A 21,567-nucleotide genomic window follows, 5' to 3' on the forward strand; every position below is an offset into this window, starting at 1 on the left:
CTGCGATCTCATACTCTCGGTGTTTGACTTTCCTGGCAGCAGGCAAAAACGAACCTGCCACAGTAACATCCCCTTCCCGAACCCTCCAGTCCCTCCCACACGGAGGCGCCTCCTCCACCGGGATGCCACAGGCCACCCCCGGCCTCAGGTGAGCCGCCAGCAGCGCGGGATCTGCGCCTGCGCAGCCCAGTCCGGCCCTCCCAGAAGCCTCCGGGGCCGACTGGCGGCGCTTCCCCGAGACGGTGGCTACCTCGGACCCGCCTCCACGAGCGCAGGGACGTCGCCTCGGGCGCCTTTCCGTCCCGGTGCGCGCCGCGCGTGAGCGGCCCCGCGTGAGGAGGAGACGGGCGCGAGTCGCGCGGGAAGGGCGCGGTGGCGCAGCCCGAAGCCCGCGGGACGGGAGCGGGTGAGGGGCCGCGGGGGTCCGAGCGAGGGGGCGCGGCGTCCTGGGTGACGGGGTCGCGGGGGCTGCGGGGCTCTGTGGGGTCGGGTGGCGCGCGCCTCTCGGTCCCCGCCTCCTCTGCCCTCCTCTCAGCCTCGCTCGGCTGCCGCGGAGATGTGGCCGCACGTGGGGAACGCTGAGCCCGAGGAAAGGTCTAGGTGAGAAGGTGCAGACCCGAAAGGACGGGCGTGCAGATCAGGAATTGTCCCCGCCGCGGGCTCCTGGGGGCATCTGGGTGGAGACTCCAAGAACAGGCTTCCTCCCGGGGACTGTGCCCCCCGGGACTTCTCGGGGGTCGTGTGCATGGTGGAGAGCGACCGCGTTCCCTGAGCTCCGAGCGCGGGAACTGCCGCGAGTCTGACCCGGATTCCAGGCTCTTCTCCTTTCCGTGTGGCTGCGCGCCGTCACAGGGCCGCGGCCGTGGAGGGTGGGGCGTCGTCCTCCCTCAGCGCTGTGTTTATTCTGGATCCCTTAAGATTTTTGTAGATCGGAAGTATGAAGTTAATGTCATGAGTGTTTGCACGTCTAATTACTAGACAGATGCTGAAGTTTTTCGGAACAGGAGTTCGGAACCAGGGGTCCCTAATATTTGTGGGTTTACAGGGATCACAGAGCCCTCGTAGTTGTATAGAGAATTCCTCTATGCTTTGTAAAAATGCATTTTTCTACGATGTACATAACCCAACAGATTTGGATCTGGGTTTTTGATCTGCAAAGATTGTTATACGTTCAGATGGTTTTGTGCAAAATTAATGATCAAGATAATGGGAATGGCTAAGAAAATCACTGCCATCCATGGGGTAGAATATTATGCCGATAATAAAATTTCTGTTCATAAGAGTTAGTCATTGGAAGAAAAAAATGGGTATGATCCAATGTTAAGCAGCCTTGATATTGTAGATAATAGTACTTAAGAAAATTGGAAATTATATATGCAGCTCATTTTGAAAAGAGAATTTTATACAAACTTTTTGAAAGGATTGTATCCAAAATGTTGGTTTAATCAGTTATTTAGAGAGGAAAAGAAGGAGTTTAGCCACATTTATCGAGCATCTTCTGTGTACTCAAAACTTTTCTACGTATTTGGTGTACATATTCTCATTAATTTGCAGAGGCAGTATCTGTGTCCATTAATGTTAAAGTATTTATAGTGCAATGTCTCTTAATTGTATCAGTGTAGTGCAGCTAAAGAATATTCAAGAACAGTAAGTAGTATTTGTTTCAATCACATTGATTTTTCACGACAGGCCTAATATCTGCAAATTTTTTTTTTTTTAAAGATTGACAGCTCAGCTAACAACTGTTTGCCAATCTTTTTTTTCCCCCTGCTTTTTCTCCCTCAAATCCCCCCAGTACATAGTTGCATATTTTGGTTGTGGGTCCTTCTAGTTGTGGCACGTGGGACGCCACCTCATCGTGGTCTGATGAGTGGTGCCATCAGGATTCAAACTGGGGAAACCCCGGGCCACCGAAGCGAAGTGCGTGAACTTAACCACTCAGCCGCAGGGCCGGCCCCTCTACAGATTTTTTAAATGAGGAAAATATAGCCTCTTCCCAAAGTGATGTCTATAAATATTTTTAATACTTTCAAATATCTTTATGTTGTATGTATGATGGAATGAATGCAGGCTTATTACAAAAAAGTTTTATTTCCTAAGGAATTTATTAAGAAGAAAGCAAGAATGGCGGGTAATCTGTCTAGAGTTAATCTCTTTTAATATTTTAGTGTATATTTTTCCAGTATTTATTTTTCCATTTCCATGTGGCTTTGTTTTGGCAGAATAGAATTGGTCAAATAAAGGAAACAAAGAGTCCAGCTAGTAGTTTGAAACAGAAGTCTACTTCAGTCGTAGGTTCCTTTATATCTCTGTGTGTGTAGAGAGAAGAGGAGAGGGCCAGGAATTTGTTTGAAAAGCATTCCAGTAAACCTTTTAGTTCATAGAAATGTTATTTAAAACTTGTTACCTGTACACCATATTACTAAATAAGACACCCTTTCAGAATTGTTAGTTTAGAGATTTAAGGTTACTTTCAGAAAAAAATAAGACTGGGGCCAGCCCCGTGGCCGAGTGGTTAAGTTCGCACGCTCCACTTTGGTGGCCCAGGGTTTCCCCAGTTTGAATCCTGGGCACCGCTCATCAGGCCATGCTGAGGTGGCATCCCACGTGCCACAACTAGAAGGACCCACAACTAAAATATACAACTATGTACTGGGGAGATTTGGGGAGAAAAAGCAGAAAGAAAAACAAGAAGAAAAGAAGATTGGCAACAGTTGTTAGCTCAGGTGCCAATCTTTAAAAAAAGAAAAAAGTAGGACTAATCTCTGATTTCTAGGTGTCTTGCAAGTACAAATACCTCCAAACATAGTTATTATACCAGAAAATAAAGGTTATATTTACAAATCTTTATATAACTCTTCATATTCTGCAGAAAAATAAGATTCATTCTCCAGTTAATGTTTGCAGCTTTATCATGCTGTTCTTGGAACAAGTATTTGATGCTGAACAGAGTTTTTCTTGCTGTCTGTAGCTGCTGGGGACTGAGGAAGGGGACATTTTCTCTTTTTCTGTCCGTTAAACTGTCTCTTTAACTAATGATTTTATTAAGCAGAATTCTGTTTTCTCAAGTGGAGGTCCTGAAATTTTAAAAATTAGAATTATAAGAAAGAAAAAGCCCAAGGAGCACAGTTTCAGTATAATAAAAACAGGAAGCCCCAGAATTAACTTCTTTTTATAATGAAAGATTAAGGCACATGGAATAATTTTCATCTTCAATGATGGTAGCTGATTTCCATTAGTCATCATGATACACATTTTAGTATTTATATGGATTATCTCACCAAGTCTCCAAGGTAGTCATATGTCATAGGTGATACGCTTATCCCTGCTTTGCTGATGAATAGACAGGCGCTGAGATGTTTTTAACTCTCACAGCTCAGAGCTCAATATCACTTCCTGAAAGTCTGAAAACAATGCCTGTTTCTTAATTTCAGCAGGATATCACTTCTTAATTTATGCATCCTTCTTTAAACCTGCCTTCTTCGCCAAGCAATTCTTTTAATATTGTTTTCCATCTATTATACGGCTTAATATTATCCTTATTAATAATGGTATAGTATGTCACAATATAGCAGAGCATAATATATTTGACCTGTTTTCCTACCGTGAGATTTTTCTGTTTTTAAATTTGGACTATCAAAAATCATTCTCTAATGAATATCCTTGTGCGTATATTTTGAAACCTGCTATGTTATTTCCTTTAAAAATTTTGTAGAAGTGGTGTTTTGCGGTCAAAAATTATATTTTAATTGTCTACAATATGCTAGGCCTGGAAAGTAATATTTGGAGTAATATAATCACTAAAAAGACATAATTGCTTCCTTCAAAGCACTTGTAATCTATAAAGGATGTTAAAATTGGCATAGGAGTAATTGTAAGGTAGCATGTGATAAAGGCCACTGGAGAGATTTAGCTGGCTTGCCTTGTGAGTTCACAGAAATGAGACATCAGTGTGACTGAGTGACGGTCGGGATATGAAGAAATTATACTGAGCGCATGGGATCTGTGTGGCAATAAATAGATTTTATACTATAATCTTTACATCTTGTAAATTTCATCAGTGATGTTAGGTGTGTAATAGATTTCATCAGTGATATTAGATGCACGGCAGAATTAATAGATAAGATAATTCAGCAGCTGTCTGAAGGATATCACGACAAAACTGACAGGTTTAGAAACAATTCTGTCAAAAGCTCTGAAATAAAGCTGCATGGAGACTGTCATCAATTTACAAAAGAGATTACTCAGGGACAGTTCCCCAATTTTTTGTAGATAGAATTCCAGCATACCAACATGAGAAGAAATGATAAAGTGAGTTGAGGTATTGGGATCCAGAGGAAACAAACAAAATATAAGCCATTTAGAAAAACAATCTGAACTTAAAGCACAAAGAACTTGATGGAAGTCTCCAACTTAATGAATTAAAAACACACATATTTCAAGTTGCTGTGTCAACTGTTACAATGATTATGAAGTAAACTTTAAAAGAATCAAGATGTAAGCAAAAAGAAAGAGAATGCTGAGGTCAAATTCTGATCATGGCAAAGGTGTATTTTACATCTTCACTAGTCTTATTTGTTTCATGTATTGACTAGAAACAACTGAATAAACAATGATTTCTTTCTTTTTTTCCTTTTTTTTAAGATTGGCACCTGAGCTAACAACTGTTGCCAATTTTCCTCTTTTTTTTTTTTTCTTTTTCTCCCCAAACCTCCCCGGTACATAGTTGCATGTTTTAGTTGTGGGTCCTCCTAGTTGTGGCATGTGGGACGCCGCCTCAACATGGCCTGATGAGCGGTGCCATTTCTGCACCCAGGATCTGAACCGGCGAAACCCTGGGCCACCAAAGCGGAGCGTGTGAACTTAACCACTCAGCCATGGGGCCGGTCCCAGTGATCCGTTTCTAAAACCAGCTCCCCCCAAAAAAAACAATTCAAAACATAAACAAAAATATAAAAACTGTAAATATATAGCCATATAAATTTCCAGACTTTTTCTGTCTTCTGTTTTATGATTATCTGTCTGCCATTCTTCTCTCTGTATTGATTAGTATATTTTTATATCTTATAAAAATAAATATATGGGTCAACCTGATTTTTCTGTTGACATTATGTATGAAATATTTTCCATGTCCTTAAATGTTCTTCCGAACTTATACATTGTAATGACTACTTTATATTTTGTACAGTGTTGGCATGGCCTATGTTTAGTAAGCTTTGCTAGATAGACTCAGAATGCCGAACATTCCTTGTCCATCGCTAATATTTTGATCGACTTTATCCAATTTCAAGGCCATAAAAGAGGTTCTGGTTTGGGTGATGCGGCCTCTTTTCGGTCTTGAAGTTGGCAGTGGGAAGAGGAAGGTCTGCGCAGTGCAAGGCAGAGCCGGCCACTCTCAGGTCCACATCAGCCTCACCAGAGTGGCGCACTGGGCAGAGAATTTCCTGCTGAAGTATCTGGGTCTGGCTTCAATGCAGAAATGACTCTGCAGCTGAGACCCTGGGAATTGGGTGGGGCACTGGATTTGTCCAGAATCTTCATTTATCCAGATTGTGTGTGATGCGAGGTGATTGGGAACATGTTGTGGAAGAGCATAGTGGTAACATTAACTCAATTCCTGCGGGGACACTAAAGCACAGCTGGTCTCAAGGTCTTTCTCTTCTCCCAGGTCCGGGATTTGTGGACTCTGCTCTAATGGCAGAGGAACCCAAAGGACCGGTCAGCTCTTGCAGGTCTAAAACCATGGCCCATGTAAGTTGATGTTTATTTCCTTGTTGAAATATGTTTGTTTTTTAGGTCATATCGGTATTTTCATCAATTTTCCTGCAGTTCCTAAAAGAAAGGCCCCGCAAATAACCTGCTTCCCAGCTCTTGTTCCACAGAGCAGTGACGCCAGATTACCTGGCGCCCTCTCTGTGTGGCCCATTCTTAAGTAACTGGGGTTCATGTAATTATTGACCAAATTATTCAGCGTATTTTAAGTGCCCATTCTTCTGTTGAGGGCAGGCATGGAGTAGTGAAGCAGTTCAGTTCTTTAAGTAAAGCTTTATGCAGTGCGGGTCAGGTCTGCAGTATGGTGAGATGCAGACGGTGGTTCTGTTTAACTGTCCGCAATAAGACTGACATATTCTGCATCCCTGACATTTCCAGAAGATGAGGTGAAATTTGTCATTGAGTGACCCAAATCTTAATGTAGGGAGAAATTTCATGCTTGGTATGGATTAGTGTATGATTGGGGCTTTTAACATGGAGCTCATGGATTTGGTAGGAAAGCCATGAGACATGAGGCTATTTTGTTGTTGAATGAGACATGCTAAGCTTGGGTGACGTCTGTATAATTGACCAACCTTCTTCAATATCCTTTAACTCAATGTATGATCTACTACTGTATAATTAATTACCCTGAAACATAGTGTCATAAAGCAGTAAGCATTTATCTCACAGTTTCAGAGGGTCAGGAGTCTGCACGTGACTCTGGGTCTCTTAGAAGGCCGTCAGTGTGTCAGTCAGGGTTGGCGTCATCTCAGAGCTCAACTTTGGGCAGATCTGCTTCCAAGCCCACTCAAGTGCTTGTTGACAGGATCCAGTGCTTCATGGGCCGTTGGACCGGGGCCTCACTTCCTCAGTAGGCGCTGGCTGGAGACTGCTCTTGGTTTGTTGTTATGTGGGCCTCTCCAGAGGGTGGCTCACAGCATGGTAGGTGGCTTCCTCAGAGTGAGCAAGTGAGACAGCAAGAGAGGACGAGCAATGTGGAAATCCTAGTCTTTTATAATCTAGTGTTGGAAGTGACATTCCATCACGTTTACTGTTTTCTGTTTGTTAGGAACAAATTACTCTTGCTAGGTTCAGCCCACATTGAAACGGAGAGGATTTCCTGAAGACGTAAACACCAGGAGGTGGCGATCATTGGTAACCAGTGAAGTTCCCTCCCACAGTCAGAATAAAGGAAGTGTTTAGTGAGAAATGGTAAATGGCAACAGAACTGAATGGCATATGTAGTAGGTGAAAACAGAATCTTGGAATTGGGGAAGACTTTCCAAATTGTGCATCTAACTGTATAAATTATTAAATATGATACATCCATAAAATACAATGTCACATGCCAAAAAATACATGGATCCAGTGAAGCAAGTCAAATGTTGATGGTAAGATTTGACATAGTAAAGTAGGTGATGCTTGAATGAAGTCTTAATTTTATGCAATTTTCTAAAGTTTGGATAAAAACATCCCATGGTTAAATGTCTCTCTTCCCTTCAAAGAAAAGTATTCCTCAATAACCCACATTTATTGAGAATTTATGAGGCAAAAACCATTTCTACATTATTCTTGTATACACTTATTTATTTGGTAGGGAAACATTATTATTTTGTCTTTTCCCAAAAGTTTTCAATATTTAGAAGTATCCCAGAGTATGGAAAATGTTTTGCCTATACCAGCAGGCTTCTTTAAAATTATATATGCATTCTGCTTCAGTCTCCTCCTACTTCATAGATTTCCAGCCTACAGGTTTTCCAGTGTGCTCTTTTCTTGCATAGAAGTCCTTCATCTCCTCTGCTCCCACTTTTAAAATATTTTCTTCAGTTTCCCCAGTAATGCATGTATTTCCTGTTTCAGGGATCATTGACGTTCAGCGATGTGGCCATAGCCTTCTCTCAGCAGGAGTGGGAAGGTCTCGACCCTGTTCAGAAGACTTTGTACCAGGACGTGATGATGGAGAACTATAGAAACCTGCTCTCACTGGGTATGTTTATCCGCCTCAGATAATTTAGATTAATTTAGAATCTGTTGTATCGGCTATGTGTTTTTTCCACTGCGATTTTCAGGGTGGCTTTTCAAGAAACTAGCTAAATTTGTTTTCCCTCCTCCCGAAAAAATGGTTCGAGCTATGTCAGGGTTAGAAATGGCAACTCCATTAAACATCTCCATCTTCCCTGTCCCTCAGTAACATTCTTAGCTCCCTCTGTTCTGTCTTTGTATTTGCCTCGCTTCCCTACTGACCAAGCAGCTCCATTAGCAGTCTGCGGCATGTGTTGTCAAACCGTTGTCACAGGATCCAGGTTTCTCGTTCGTTTGTGCTCCACATTGCTGTAATACAGCATTTTATTGTCTGGTCCAGTTCTAGCAATATCAGGTTGAGAGTGGGTCCAGAGTTGCTCTCATTATCAGAAGAGCCTCTGTAATTCATATAGTGGTGGACTGGATATTTGGAATTCATTTAAAACTGCGCCAAAAGCAATCTGTTTCCTAAGACAAAATTGGTCTGATGTGTGGTTTTGAGTCATGATCCATGAAAATTACAGTTAAAATGAAATGAATGTCTGATAGCTGTCTCTTCTTGTGTACTCTAGGAACTTCAGAGCATGTCATTAATAATGTTAATAGCTAACACTGTGACTGCTGTGTAGTAGTCAGTACTCCAAGCACATTATGTGATCTGATTAAACTAACTGGGAGTATTAACTGATTTAATCCCCCCAACAGTGATACTATCACCCCCATTTTATAAATGAGAATACTAAGCTGCAGTGGGTTTAAGTGAACTGCCCAAGGTCGTACCCAACTGGAAGGCAACAAACAGGAATTGATCCCAGGCTCCAGAGTGTGTTTTCACTATCTTTATGCTTGTTCTCTAGTGTTAAAGGCCATGTGAGTTTAAATTTTAAACAAACAGTATAACAAAAACTGATCTCTTATTCTTTACTTCTCTCATTTTTCTCTAAAATATTCAATATCATTATGATCTTTTGATTATAGTAATTATAATTTTAAGTCTTGACTAGTGACTATTTCTCTATCCTGTGGCTTTTTTTTCTCTGTAAGCAGGTCATGCCATTTCTAAGCCAGATGTAATTACCTTATTGGAGCAAGGAAAGGAGCCCTGGATGGTTGTAAGGGAAGAAACAAGAAGATGGTGTCCAGGTAAGTGAGAGCAAGTCAGGCAGGAGAAGTCCTCTGTGTAGTGATGGCCCAAGTAGGGGACACACTTGCTAAACACATCCTGCGAACCCTGCTTGGGAAGCTCCCTTCTCTGTGAAGAACAGGCTTGTGATGGGGGAAGGAAATATCTCAGAATGAGACACCCAGTGAACTTCATCTTAACCTCATTAACCATTCGTCGTGTTACTTTTCTCGTATTTCCCTCCCAGTTTAGTGCTCGACACTCTCCTTCTTCCGCAGTGTAGCCATTTTGCCTGTACATAGTTTGGACCGACATTCTTTCCAGATCCTCTTTTTTGGTGTGACTCCATTGTCTAAAATTACATTAATTCCTGTATCTGGCAAATATTTGAATCCTCTGAGTTGGGCCCTGCACGTGGCACCGTCAGTCCAGGAATAGTAAGTAGGGCAGAGAATGTTTCTGCAGTGATGGGATCATACTGTGTTGGGGACAACAAATAAATAGATAAGTAATATCAGGCAGTGAAATACGTTATGAAGGACCCTAACCAAGAACACAGCACATTTAGGTGAGGTCGCAGGGTCAAGAACCCTTTTCTGAGAAGGTGACGTTTGTGCAGAGATGTGAAGTAAGGGCTCAGGCGTTTTGAGTATGTGAGCGAGAACATTCCAAGGAGAGTGAACCACACGTGCTACGGCCCTCAAGGTGGGATGAGGTTTGTGTGTTTGAGGAGTGGCAGGTTGATCAGAGTTAGTGAGTGGTGACTGACAGGATGTGAAACTAGAACGTTAGGAAGGATAAGATCGTATAACGTATTGTGGTTCATTATTAAGAATTGGAATTGTTTTCTTGGGGCTGGCCCCGTGGCGGAGTGGTTAAGTTCGCGTGCTCCGCTGCAGGCAGCACAGTGTTTTGTTGGTTTGAATCATGTGCGCAGACATGGCACTGCTCATCAAACCACGCTGAGGCAGCGTCCCACATGCCACAACTAGAAAGACCCACAGTGAAGAATATACAACTATGTACTGGGGGGCTTTGGGGCGAAAAAGGAAAAAAGTAAAATCTTTAAAAAAAAAAAAAAAGAATTGTTTTCTAGGAGTAATTAGGATCCCTAATCTGATTGAAGTTTTTTATCTTCATCCTTTTCATTACTTATAAGACTTATACAGAAGCCTAGATAAAACAACTATAGGTTTATTACTCATTTTCATATCCAAATATTTCTTTTTTTATATAATTATTTTTAAAATTTATATAATAAATTTTTTATAATGTGAAATTTCAGTTGTGCATTATTGTTTGTCAGACACCATATAAATGTCCCCTTTCACCCCGTGTGCCCACCCCCCTTCCCTCTGGTAACCACCAAATTGTTCTCTTTGTCTGTCAGTTTGTTTATCTTCCACAAATGAGTGAAATCATACAGTGTTTCTCTTTCTGGCTTATTTCGCTTAACATAATACCCTCAAGGTCATCCATGTGTTTGCAAATGGGACAATTGTATCTTTTTTATGGCTGAGTAGTATTTATTCAATCCTCTGTATCCAATCATCAGTCGATGGGCACTTGGGTTGCTTCCACGTCTTGGCTATTGTGAATAATGCTGCAGTGAACATAGGGGTGCATAAGTCTCCTTGTTTTCAACTTCTTTGGATAAATACCCAGTAGTGGGATAGCTGGGTCGTATGATATTTCTATTTTTAATTTTTTGAGAAATCTCCATACTGTTTTCCATAATGGCTCCAACAGTTTTCATTCCTACCAGCACTGTATGAGGGTTCCCTTTTCTCCACAACCTCTCCGACGTTTGTTATTTTTTGCCGTTCTAACGGGTATAAGGTGATATCTTAGTGTGGTTTTGATTTGCATTTCCCTGATGATTAGTAGTGTTGAACATCTTTTCATATGCCTATTGGCCGTCTGTATATCTTCTTTGGAAAAATGTCTGTTTGTATCCCCTGCCCACTTTTTGATCGGGTTGTTTGTGTTTTTTTAGTTCAGTTGTGTGAGTTCTTTATATATTATGCAGATTAACCCCTTGTCAGATATATGATTTGCAAATATTTTCTCCTAGTCGGTGGGTTGTTTTTTCATTTTGATCCTGGTTTCCTTTGCCTTCCAGAAGCTCTTTAGTCTAATGAAGTGCCACTTGTTTATTTTTTGTTTCCCTTGTCCAAGTAGACATAGTATTCAAAAAGATCCTTTTAAGGCTGATGTCAAAGAGTGTACTGCCTATATTTTCTTCTAGAAGTTTTAAGGTTTCAGGTCTTCAAGTTTTTGGTCCATTTTGAGTCTGTTTTTGTGTATGGAGAAAGATAATGGTCTGCTTTCATTCTTCTGCATGTGACTCTCCACCTTTCCCAGCACCATTTATTGAAGAGGCTTTCCTTTCTCCGTTGTATGGTCGTGGCTCCTTTGTTGAAGATTAGCTGTCCTTAGGTGTGTCATTTTATTACTGGGCTTTCACTTCTGTTCCATTGATCTGTGTGCCTGTTTTTGTACCAGGACCATTACTATAGTTTTGTAGTACATTTTGAAGTTAGGGATTGCAATGCCACCAGCTTTGTTGTTGTTTCTCAGGATTGCTTTGACTATTTGGGGTCTTTTTTTGCCCCATGTGAATTTTAGGATTCTTTGTTCTATTTCTGTGAAGAATGTCATTGGGATTCTGATTGGGATTGTATTGAATCTGTAGATAACTTTAGGTTATATGGACATTTTAACTATGTTTATTCTTCCAGTCCATGTGCATGGAATATCTTTCCTTATGTCATTATCAGTTTCTTTCAGTAATGTCTTATAGTTGTCCTTGTATGGGTCTTTCACCTCCTTGGTTAAATTTATTCCTAGATATTTTATTCTTATTTTGTGATTGTAAATGGGATCGTATTCTTGAGTTCTCTTTCTGTTAGTTTGTTATTGGAGTATAGAAATGCCACTAATTTTTGCAAGTTGACTTTGTACCCTGCCACTTTGCTGTAGTTGCTGATTATTTCTAAAAGTTTTCTGATGGATTCTTTAGGGTTTTCTATATATAAATTCATGTCCTTCATCTGCAAACAATGAGAGTTTCACTTCTTCATTGCCTATTAGGATTCCTTTTGTTTCTGTTTCTTGCTTAGGTGCTCTGGCCAAAACCTCTAGTACTGTGTTGAATAAGAGTGGTGAGAGTGGGCACCCTTGTCTTGTTCCTGTTCTCAGAGGGATGGCTTTCAGTTTTTCCCCATCGAGTATGATGCTGGCTGTGGGTTTGTCATATATGGCCTTTATGATTTTGAGGTACTTTCCTTCTATACCCATTTTATTGAGAGTTTTTATCATGAATGGATGTTGGATCTTGTCAAATGCTTCCTCTGCATCTGTTGAGGTTATCATATGGGTTTTGTTCCTCATTTTGTTAATGTGGTGTATCAGATTGATTGATTTGTGAATGTTGAACCATCCCTGTGTCCCTGGTGTGAATCCCACTTGATCATGGTGTATGATCTTCTTAATGTATTGCTGTATTTGGTTTGCCAATATTTGGTTGAGGATTTTTGCATCTGTGTTCATCGGCAATACTGTCTTGTAATTTTCCTTCTTTGTGTTGTCCTTGTCTAGCTTTGGTATCAGGGTGATGTTGGCCTCATAGAATGTGTTAGGAATTTTCCAACTCCCTCAATTTTTTGGAGTAGTTTGTAAAGAATAGGTAATAAAGCTTCTTTGAATGTTTGGTAGAATTCTCCAGAGAAGGTATCTAGTCCTGGACTTTTATTTTTTGAGAGGTTTTTTAGTACAGTTTCAATCTCTTTACTTGTGATTGGTCTGTTCAGATTCTATTTCTTCTTGATTCAATTTTGGGAGGTTGTAAGAGTCTAGGAATTTATCCATTTCTTCTGGATTGTCCAGTTTGTTGGTATAGATTTTCATAATATTCTCTTAAACCTTTTGTATTTCTGTGGTATCTGTTATAATTTCTCCTCTTTCAATTCTAATTTTATTTATTTGAGTCATCTCTCTTTTTTTCTTAGGGAGTATGGCTAAGGGTTTGTCAATTATAGGTTAAGGTATTAATCGTAATTCCCAGGAAACCATTAAGAAAATAACTTAAAAAATTATATAGCAAAGGAAACAGTAAGGGAAATCAAGTGATACCCTAGAACATCTCTATTTAACAACAAAGAAGGCAGTAATTAAGAAATGGGGGGTGGGGGAAGGCCTAAAACATATAGAAAATAATTATCAAAATTTCAGGCGTAAGTTCTATCAGTAATCACATTAAACTTAAACTGAGGACACACTCCATTTAAAAGACCAACATTGGCAAAATGGATTAAAAATAAAAAACATGATCTAACTGTAAGAAACACATTTTAGGGTCAAAAACACAAATAGGGTGTGGTATGGTTGTCATATTTTTTTAGCTTGTTTCTACATGTGATAAATTCACTTTGGTTTACTTAAGCTGTTCCAGTCTCTCTAAGCCTTTGGAAACCTTCCTCTGCCATTTAAGGAGGTACTTGGCCACTCTTGTAGTGGACTTTTCTTGTTAAAGTAGGTCAACTGAAACATTTCTCTGTATTTCCTTTTCTGTATAATTCTGGGTTACCCTGGACTACTAGAGTCATTTTGGTGACATTGGCAAGGTAAAAACCAAGCAGAAACCATGTTCTTCTGTTTGGCCTGTCAGTGGGCCCCAGGACATTGTCTTGGAGCTCACGTGTGTGGTCACTTAACCGCTTGGTAACCATGTTGGCAGGCGGCAGCAGCTGAACCTGGCTTCCCCTGTCCCTGCACCTCCTTCAGCTTCTGTACCCCTTGGGACATGTGAAGTCTTTAGCTCCATGACAAAGGCGCTAGCCTCTCCTGCAGAATTCCCCCATCGTCAAAGTGGGAGGATTGGAGGATACACGATGTCAGCGCCGGTTCCAGTCCATGTTTTTCTAAGATTCTCCTTTGTTCTTGCTTCCCTCACTTCACGTCCAACTTTCTTGTCCAGCTGCCTGCCCTGCTAACTGGAAGTTCCAGAAGCAGACTGAGAAGTGACAGCCTTATGTAGACTTTTTAACCACCTCCTGCTACAATTTCCTTATTAACTCGCCTCCTGAGTCCATCCTCTGTTGTGTGTCTGTGTACGTATTATGTCTTTTGTGTCAAACTCTGAATCACATAACTCTTGCTCATTTATCTTTTAAAGAAATTATTTGATGATGAAATAAGTTTCTTTTTACCCACATATTTTCGATTTCTTATGTTTTTCATTCTATTAGGTAGATCCACTTTTTATGTGGTATTATTTCTCTTCTGCTTAAGAACTTCCTTTAGGGGCCGGCCTGGTGGCACAGCAGTTGAGTTCGCAGGTTCTGCTTCTTGGCGGCCCGGGGTTCGCCGGCTCGGATCCCGGGTGTGGACATGGCACCGCTTGGCACACCATGCTGTGGTAGGTGTCCCACATATAAAGTAGAGGAAGATGGGCACAGATGTTAGCTCAGGGCCAGGCTTCCTCAGCAAAAAACAGGAGGAGTGGCAGTAGTTAGCTCAGGGCTAATCTTCCTCAAAAAAAAAAAAAAAAAATCAGCAGCAAGAAACTCAGCTCAGTCTGGGTTGCTTGGTAAAGTTTCGACTCCTTTCCCAAACCCTCCTGCTTTTATTTACAGTCCTTATGTGGTTAAGTTTTGTATTTTGTCAAGTGTTTATAGTTGAAATCAATCAGAGGGGGGCCAGTCTAGGCTGGAGGGACTTCGTGCCACCGTGCTGGAACTAGACCTCCTGCAATTCAGGAGTTATTTAATGGTTCAAAGTCATTGTTTTTCTCTTGTATCATTGCTTATTCATCGCTTTTTGTTGCCTGGTTTATATGTATGCATCATAATCATTTTTATGCTACTATTTTTTACAGTTTTGGTCCGTCATAGCTCTCAGTTTTTGCAGTCTTCCTCTTTTTGGAATAAGATTTCTAGGCTCGCTTTTCCTGCTCTCTTTCTACATTTTCCCTTTGTCCAACTATTCTGTGCCTGTATTTTAGCTGTGCATATTGAGAAACTACAATCTAGATGTTAAAGTGTGTTTACTACAACTGTCTTTTCTGGAAGATTTTTGCCATCATCCAGTTGGTTTAGGCTTCTCTTCTGTGGTCAATTTTGATAAATTTTTTAAGAAAGTTGTCCATTCTTTCAAAAGTGTTCACGTAGTACTCTTGCAATTTAAATAAATTCCTCTCTGGTTCTTACTTTCTTCTAGAAAAATTTTTACTTGCTTTTAGTCTCTTTTTTGGTTGGTTTACCTAATATTTCCTGTAATAGGTTTTCAAAACCCCAGCTCTTTGATTGATTTGTTATTCTACTGTCTTCTCACTCATTATATCCTGCTTTCCTCGACTTTGTTGTTTATTTTCTACATATTTGACATTGATCCTCAACTCATTTTCTTTTATAGAAATAGTCCTTTGAGTTTTAAGTTCTCTGAGTGGTGAAATTGCTTACCCAAGATTCTGATATGTGCTTATTTTCTGCCTAGTCATTTACTAGGATTCTTATATCTCAGGGTTTTTTCTTCTATAGTGATCCAGCATTTTTGGAGAGGACATTACCATTTCCACATGGAAGGTCTTTTGGTTTTCTAATATTTGTTATTGATTTCGATTGTTACTCTATTTTGAAGAGTGTTGTTAATATTATTTCAACTTTTGGTACATAGACCATACTCTAGTCATAAGAGGATATTTTTTGCCCCCAAGTCATAGCCTCCTCATTAAGCGCTTTCGATTTTGCTCAAGTTATTGCTTCATAAGACTTTTATCCTTCAACTCACAACTGACAGTTCTTTTCCGTATAAATCTTGGCACTCTTCCTCTATACTGTTGTATAATTCAGGTTCCCTCTTTTGCCTCATGTTCCTAAATGGTCAAAATACTGTAAGACCTGGTATGTGTTAGAAAATTGATTAACATACTCTTCTGGGGATTACCAGAATGATTGGCCTTGGTTAAAAGGGAAAGGTAGAGAGGGACCTGAGAAAAGATATAAGGAATAAAAAGATTGAATAGCTGTAAGCATAGTAAATAATAAAATCTTAGGAGAGGCTAAATAGGTAAAGATTCTCAGTATCTTAACTGTTATAAAGAGCAAAGCAAAGCGCAGATGGCTGTGCATATGAGGAAGTGAACCACAGTGGTGGAAATGTATCTTTTTAGGGGAATTGTAATTGAAGAATGATCAGGTATAAATAATTGCCTTTTTAAATTTAATATGTGTTTTGGATGGAAGTAGTATGTTAGAGCTGGCTGGTACTGGCTGTCTAGGGACAAGATTTTATATCCCCTAAGTCTGGGTTTGTTTACGCTATATTGATAGCTTGAAATTGGCTGTCGTGGGAGTATTTACACCATAGACATGGGCTAACACTACACAGATCAAGGCTGGATGTGCTGTGTGTGTGTGTGTGTGTGTGTCTGTGTGTATAGAGAGGTTGTTAAAATCTTTACCAGCACTCTACTGCAGAAACTTATTCTCTGAACTCTCCTTTTATGTTTTCAAGATTTATGACTGTACTTTAGAGTTCTTTAAATCACCTCTAATTGTAGAAATTTTCAATTTTGTCTTAATCAATTATAGGACATTTTCTGGTCAAGGAAACGTTTTCTTATTTGTTTTAGATTTGGAATCAAGATATGAAATAATCAGCTCTGGAAGAATGTACATGTGTATAAAACATTCATCTCTAAATCTACACAGAATTAATAATGGAGAGAAACTCTATGAATGTAAGGAATGTGGGAAGGCCTGTAGTCGTCGTTCAGACCTTAGAGTACATCAGACAATCCATACTGGTGAGAAACCACATGAATGTAAGGAATGTGGCAAGGCCTTTCTTCGTCTTTCAGACCTCAAAGTACATAACAGAATTCATACTGGTGAGAAACCCTATCGATGTGAAGAATGTTGGAAGACCTTTATTTCTGCTTCAAACCTTGCTCAACATGTAAGAGTTCATACTGGTGAGAAATCCCATGTATGTAAAGAATGTGGGAAGGCCTTTGGTCAAGCCTCAAACCTTTTACACCATAAGACAATTCATACTGGTGAGAAACCCTATGAATGTAAGGAATGTGGGAAGGCCTTTAGTGTGTATGGACGACTTACTCAGCATCAGAGTATTCATAGTGGTAAGAAACCCTTTGAATGTAACAAATGCGGGAAGTCATTTAGGCTCAGTTCCGGCCTCAAAGTACATCAGAGTATTCATACTGGTGAGAAGCCCTTTGCGTGTAATAGATGTGGGAAGTCCTTTAGGCTTAGTTCAATGCTTAAAGCACATCAGAGAATTCACACTGGGGAGAGACCTCATGGAATATAGGTATAGTAGACAATGGAATTATACCACTGAGAAACAATTTAAATGAAGAGGATGTGAGAAGGCATTTTCCAAGAGGCTTATAAGGCATCAAATAATTTATACAGGCATGAACTCCTTGGAATTTAAATAATGTTTGATGTTTTTCACTTATGACCCACATATTGTTCACATTCAGAGAATTTTGTTTTGTATTTATATAAGAAAGTCTTTTATGGCATTCCTCTATGTTTCACTATTGACTGGCTGTCCAGGCTGTGTGGCTAAGGTCATAGGCAGGTAAGTGCCACTCATGGAAGAGACCAGTGCATGATTTGAAGTCATGAATGTAGCCGCCCCTGACGCAGGAAGGGGTAATAATCACTGGAAAAGGCTTGCCAACAAACTGACCCGGAGGTGGGAAGGCCAGTTAGCCAATGACTGGGAAGACCTCCAGAGGGAGGCAACCTAAGACAGGCCCGGGGGCACAGATGGAGAAACGATATCGATATCGGGAGCAGGAGGGACCGTTGCCTAAGAGACCTTGCCTGCTCCGAGATATACGAGCACAGCAATAACATGATAATATCAAAACAGAGGCCAAGGGAGGACTCCTTGAGAAATCACTAAGAATTCTTGGCATTCGCTAATTACTTCATCCAGAACACCTGTGTATGTTTAACAGCTGTAAGCTATGTATATATTGAAACGCTGGTTATAATAAACTGAGAGTGGCCATCAGCCCTCTCCGCATCTATCCTGATGTGTACCTTGCATTGCAACACCGACAATGAAGAACAGAGAACATACACGCCAGGATCAAGTGGTACAACGTTTACTTACAGTAAAAGAGGAGATCGAATGCACAAGATCTAGTTCCTTAGTGTGTCCGTAAGCCAGCAAGTCAACTCCACATCTGACAGGGATGATGAGCTGCACACAACACACTTTGTGCTGCAGTGGCAAGATGCCAACCCTTCCCCATGAGGTCTATCAGATGGCTGTAATTACCAAAACAAAAAACAACAAATATTGGAGTGAATGTGGCTACAAGGGCACCCTCATACACTGCTGGTCAGAATGAAAACTGGTGCAGCCATTATCGAAAACAGTATGGAGATTTCTCAAAAAATTCAAAATAGAAATACCATACAACCCAGCTGTCCAACTACTGGGTATTTATCCAAAGAACTTGACATTAGTGATCCAAAGAGATTTATGCACCCTTATGTTCATTGCAGCATTATTCACAATAGCCAAGATGTGGAAGCCACCCAAGTGCCCTTCTATGGATGAAAGGATAAAGAAGATGTGATGTGTGTGTATATATATACACACACACACAACGGAATACTGCTAAGCCATAAAAAAAGACAAACTTGTCCCATTTATGATAACATGGATGGACCTTGTAGGTATGATGTTAAGCAAAATAAGCCAGACAGAGAAAGACAGATACAGCATCATTTCACTCATATGTGGAAGATAACAAATACATGATAAACACAACAGATTAGTGGTTACCTGAGGGGAAGGGGGTTGGGAAGTGGGCAGAAGGGGTAAAGGGTCACATATGCACAGTGAAGGACAAAAATTAGACTACTGTTGGTGAGCACAATGACGTCTATTAGAAATTGATAAATAATAATGTACACCTGAAATTACACAGTTATAAATCATTATGATCTCAGTAAAATTACTGGGGAAAAAAAAGGGAGGGATTGGATCCTTACCAAAAAAGAATGGGGGATACCTTTGTTCCTTTAATTACAAAAATCTTGGACACTAGAAAACGAAAAAGGAAATTCTGCAGTGTGCTGCAGCCTGGATGAACCTTGAGGACATATTACTGTAAATGAAATCAGCTGTCATGAAAGGCAAATACATGTATGATTCAGTTTACATGAGGTACTTAGAGTAGTCAGAGTCATAGCTAGAACTTGTAATGGTGGTTGCCAGTGGCTGGAGGGAGGGAGGGAATGGGGTGTTATTGTTTAATAGGTACAGAGTCCCAGTGTTACAAAATGAAAAGAGTTATGGGGATGATGGTGGTGATGGCTGTGCAACAGTGTCAATGTATTTAATACCACTGAACTGTGTACTTGAAAATGGTTAAGATGGTAAGTTTTATGTTGTGTGTATTTCAAGTCAACGACAACAGAATAGCACAGACTGGGTAGCTGAAACAGCCAAAATTTATTTTCTCATAGTTCTGGAGACTGGAAAATCAAGATGTCAGCAGGTTTAGCTTCTTCTGAGGCCTCTCTCCTTGGCTTACAGGTGGCTGCCTTCTCGTTCCGTCCTCACATGGCCTTTTCTCTGTGCCTGTGCATCTCGTGTCTCTGTATGTCCTGATCCCCTTATAGGGACGTTAGAAAGACTGGATTAGGGTCCACCCAAATGACCTCATTTTAGCTTGATTACCTCTTTAAAGCCCTATCTCCAAATACATTCTGAGGTACTGGGGGTCAGAATTTCAACATGTGAATTTTGGGGAAACACATTTAAGTTCATAACTCTGGTCAAACTGATACAGCATGGCCCAAGGTCTCAGGCATACACAAACTCTATTTTTAGGCAGGATATTCTAAGGGCTCAGAGGTTACCTCCTAGAAGCTGGTTAAGGTTCAGTCCTTTCTTGCAATGTGCAGGGTTTGGGCAAACCAAGGCTGACGTGTTCACTGTTTACACACACCATGTAAGCACTAACGAAAAGAAAGCGCTAATTAAGAAAATAAGGATAACTAGAGATAAAGAGGGACATAGTGATAAAAAGGTGAACCGAGTGGTTAAGTTCACGCGCTCCTCTTCAGTAGCCCAGGGTTTCACCAGTTCGGATCCTGGGTGCGGACGTGATGCTGCTCATCAAGCCATGCTGAGGTGGTATCCCACATGCCACAACTAGAAGGCCCCACAACTAAAAATATACAACTATGTACCAGGGGGCTTTGGGGAGAAAAAGGAAAGATAAAACCTTGGAAAAAAAAGGTGAACTCACCAGAAATGTACAACAATTTAAAATTGTGTAAATCTGATAACATAACTTACAAATATATGAAATAAAAATTAACTCTGACAGGAGAAATAGAAAAATTGGCAGTTATAGTGGAAGATTTTAACCCACCTCTCTTACTATATGAGAGGACAAGCAGACAAAAAAACCTCAGTAATGAGAAGATCTGAAGAATATGATTAACAAACTTGACATACATAGAATATCATACCAGTAATGACAGGAACATGCAGTTTTCCCACGCATATGGAACATAAAAATCAGTCATATGGTTGAACCATGAGCTTGAACACATTTTAAAAGATTAGAATTTTGAGATCATGTCCTAGGAGTAAAGAGGATCTTATCTGTTAAAGAGTATTTACAAAAGACCTTAATGATGAAATATTAGAAACTTTCCCTGAGATTTGGAATGAGACATGCTATCCATAATTACCACTACTACTTAACATTGCGTTGGAGAGTTTAGCTGGTGCTAAAGGAAAGTAGAAAAAGACCTGAAGGTTGGAAAGGAAGAAATGAAGTCATTATTGTGTACATAGAATATCTAAAAGAATTTCGGGCAACTTATTGGAATTAATGTGTGAAATTAGGTTGCTGGCTAGTAATATTTTAAAAATTGTACATATATGTACCAGCAACAATTTTAAATATTTTTGTTAGTGTTTACGAAAAAACATCCAATACCAGTAATCTAACAAAAGGCATGCAAAACCTCCACGTAGGAAATGATGGACTTGATTGAGATAAGGTACACCTAAATAAGTGAAAGGATATATGCCATGTTTGTGGATTGTAAGACTCACTATTGAAATAATTTCAATTCCCTGCAATCTGAGCTATGTATTTAATGCGGACTGCTCCCCCCACATCAGTAATTTGGGGGTCGTGTGTGTATGTGTAGCTGACAAACTGATTCTAAAATCTACTTGAAATTGTGAAAGACCAAGAACAGGTAAAGAGAGCTTGGGGAAGGAGGAAGAGCGAGGAACAGCAGCAAGAACAAAGCTGGACGACTTGTCCTAGCAGGCATCGAGACTCACTGTGAAACTACGGTAGTTATCCAGTGTGGCCTTGCTCAAGGATAGGCAAATGGATCAGTGGAACCGAAGAGTCCAGAAAAAGCCCACGCATGTCTGACAAAGGTAACGCTTTGTTATAACTTGGGGGTAGAAGAATCTTTCCCAAAGTTAGTGTGGGGGGAATTGAATCAATGTATGGAAAAAAAGTCTTGATGCCTTCTTCACCACCCCTCCCCAACATAACATACACCCCTCATTCATAATGATTGAAGAACTAAGTCTGAGGGATAAACAATAAAGTTGTAGGAAAAAATAGAATATCT

At 40.2% G+C, this 21,567-nt stretch overlaps 1 protein-coding gene across 1 annotated transcript in view; it reads left to right on the plus strand.

Moving 5' to 3' along the window:
• LOC106836094 (zinc finger protein 30-like) overlaps positions 1-18,348 on the plus strand; it is a 65,988-nt gene extending 47,640 nt beyond the window's left edge. The window contains exons 8-13 of the mRNA XM_070499530.1: positions 90-332; positions 434-600; positions 5,669-5,751; positions 7,615-7,741; positions 8,821-8,919; positions 16,533-18,348. Coding sequence (XP_070355631.1) covers positions 90-332; positions 434-600; positions 5,669-5,751; positions 7,615-7,741; positions 8,821-8,919; positions 16,533-17,233 — 1,420 coding nt within the window. The 3' untranslated portion in view covers positions 17,234-18,348. The remainder of the gene's footprint in view (positions 1-89; positions 333-433; positions 601-5,668; positions 5,752-7,614; positions 7,742-8,820; positions 8,920-16,532) is intronic.
• The last annotated feature ends 3,219 nt before the right edge of the window (positions 18,349-21,567 follow it).

This window comes from Equus asinus, chromosome 26 (genome assembly GCF_041296235.1).
Source record: "Equus asinus isolate D_3611 breed Donkey chromosome 26, EquAss-T2T_v2, whole genome shotgun sequence".
NCBI lineage: Eukaryota > Metazoa > Chordata > Mammalia > Perissodactyla > Equidae > Equus > Equus asinus.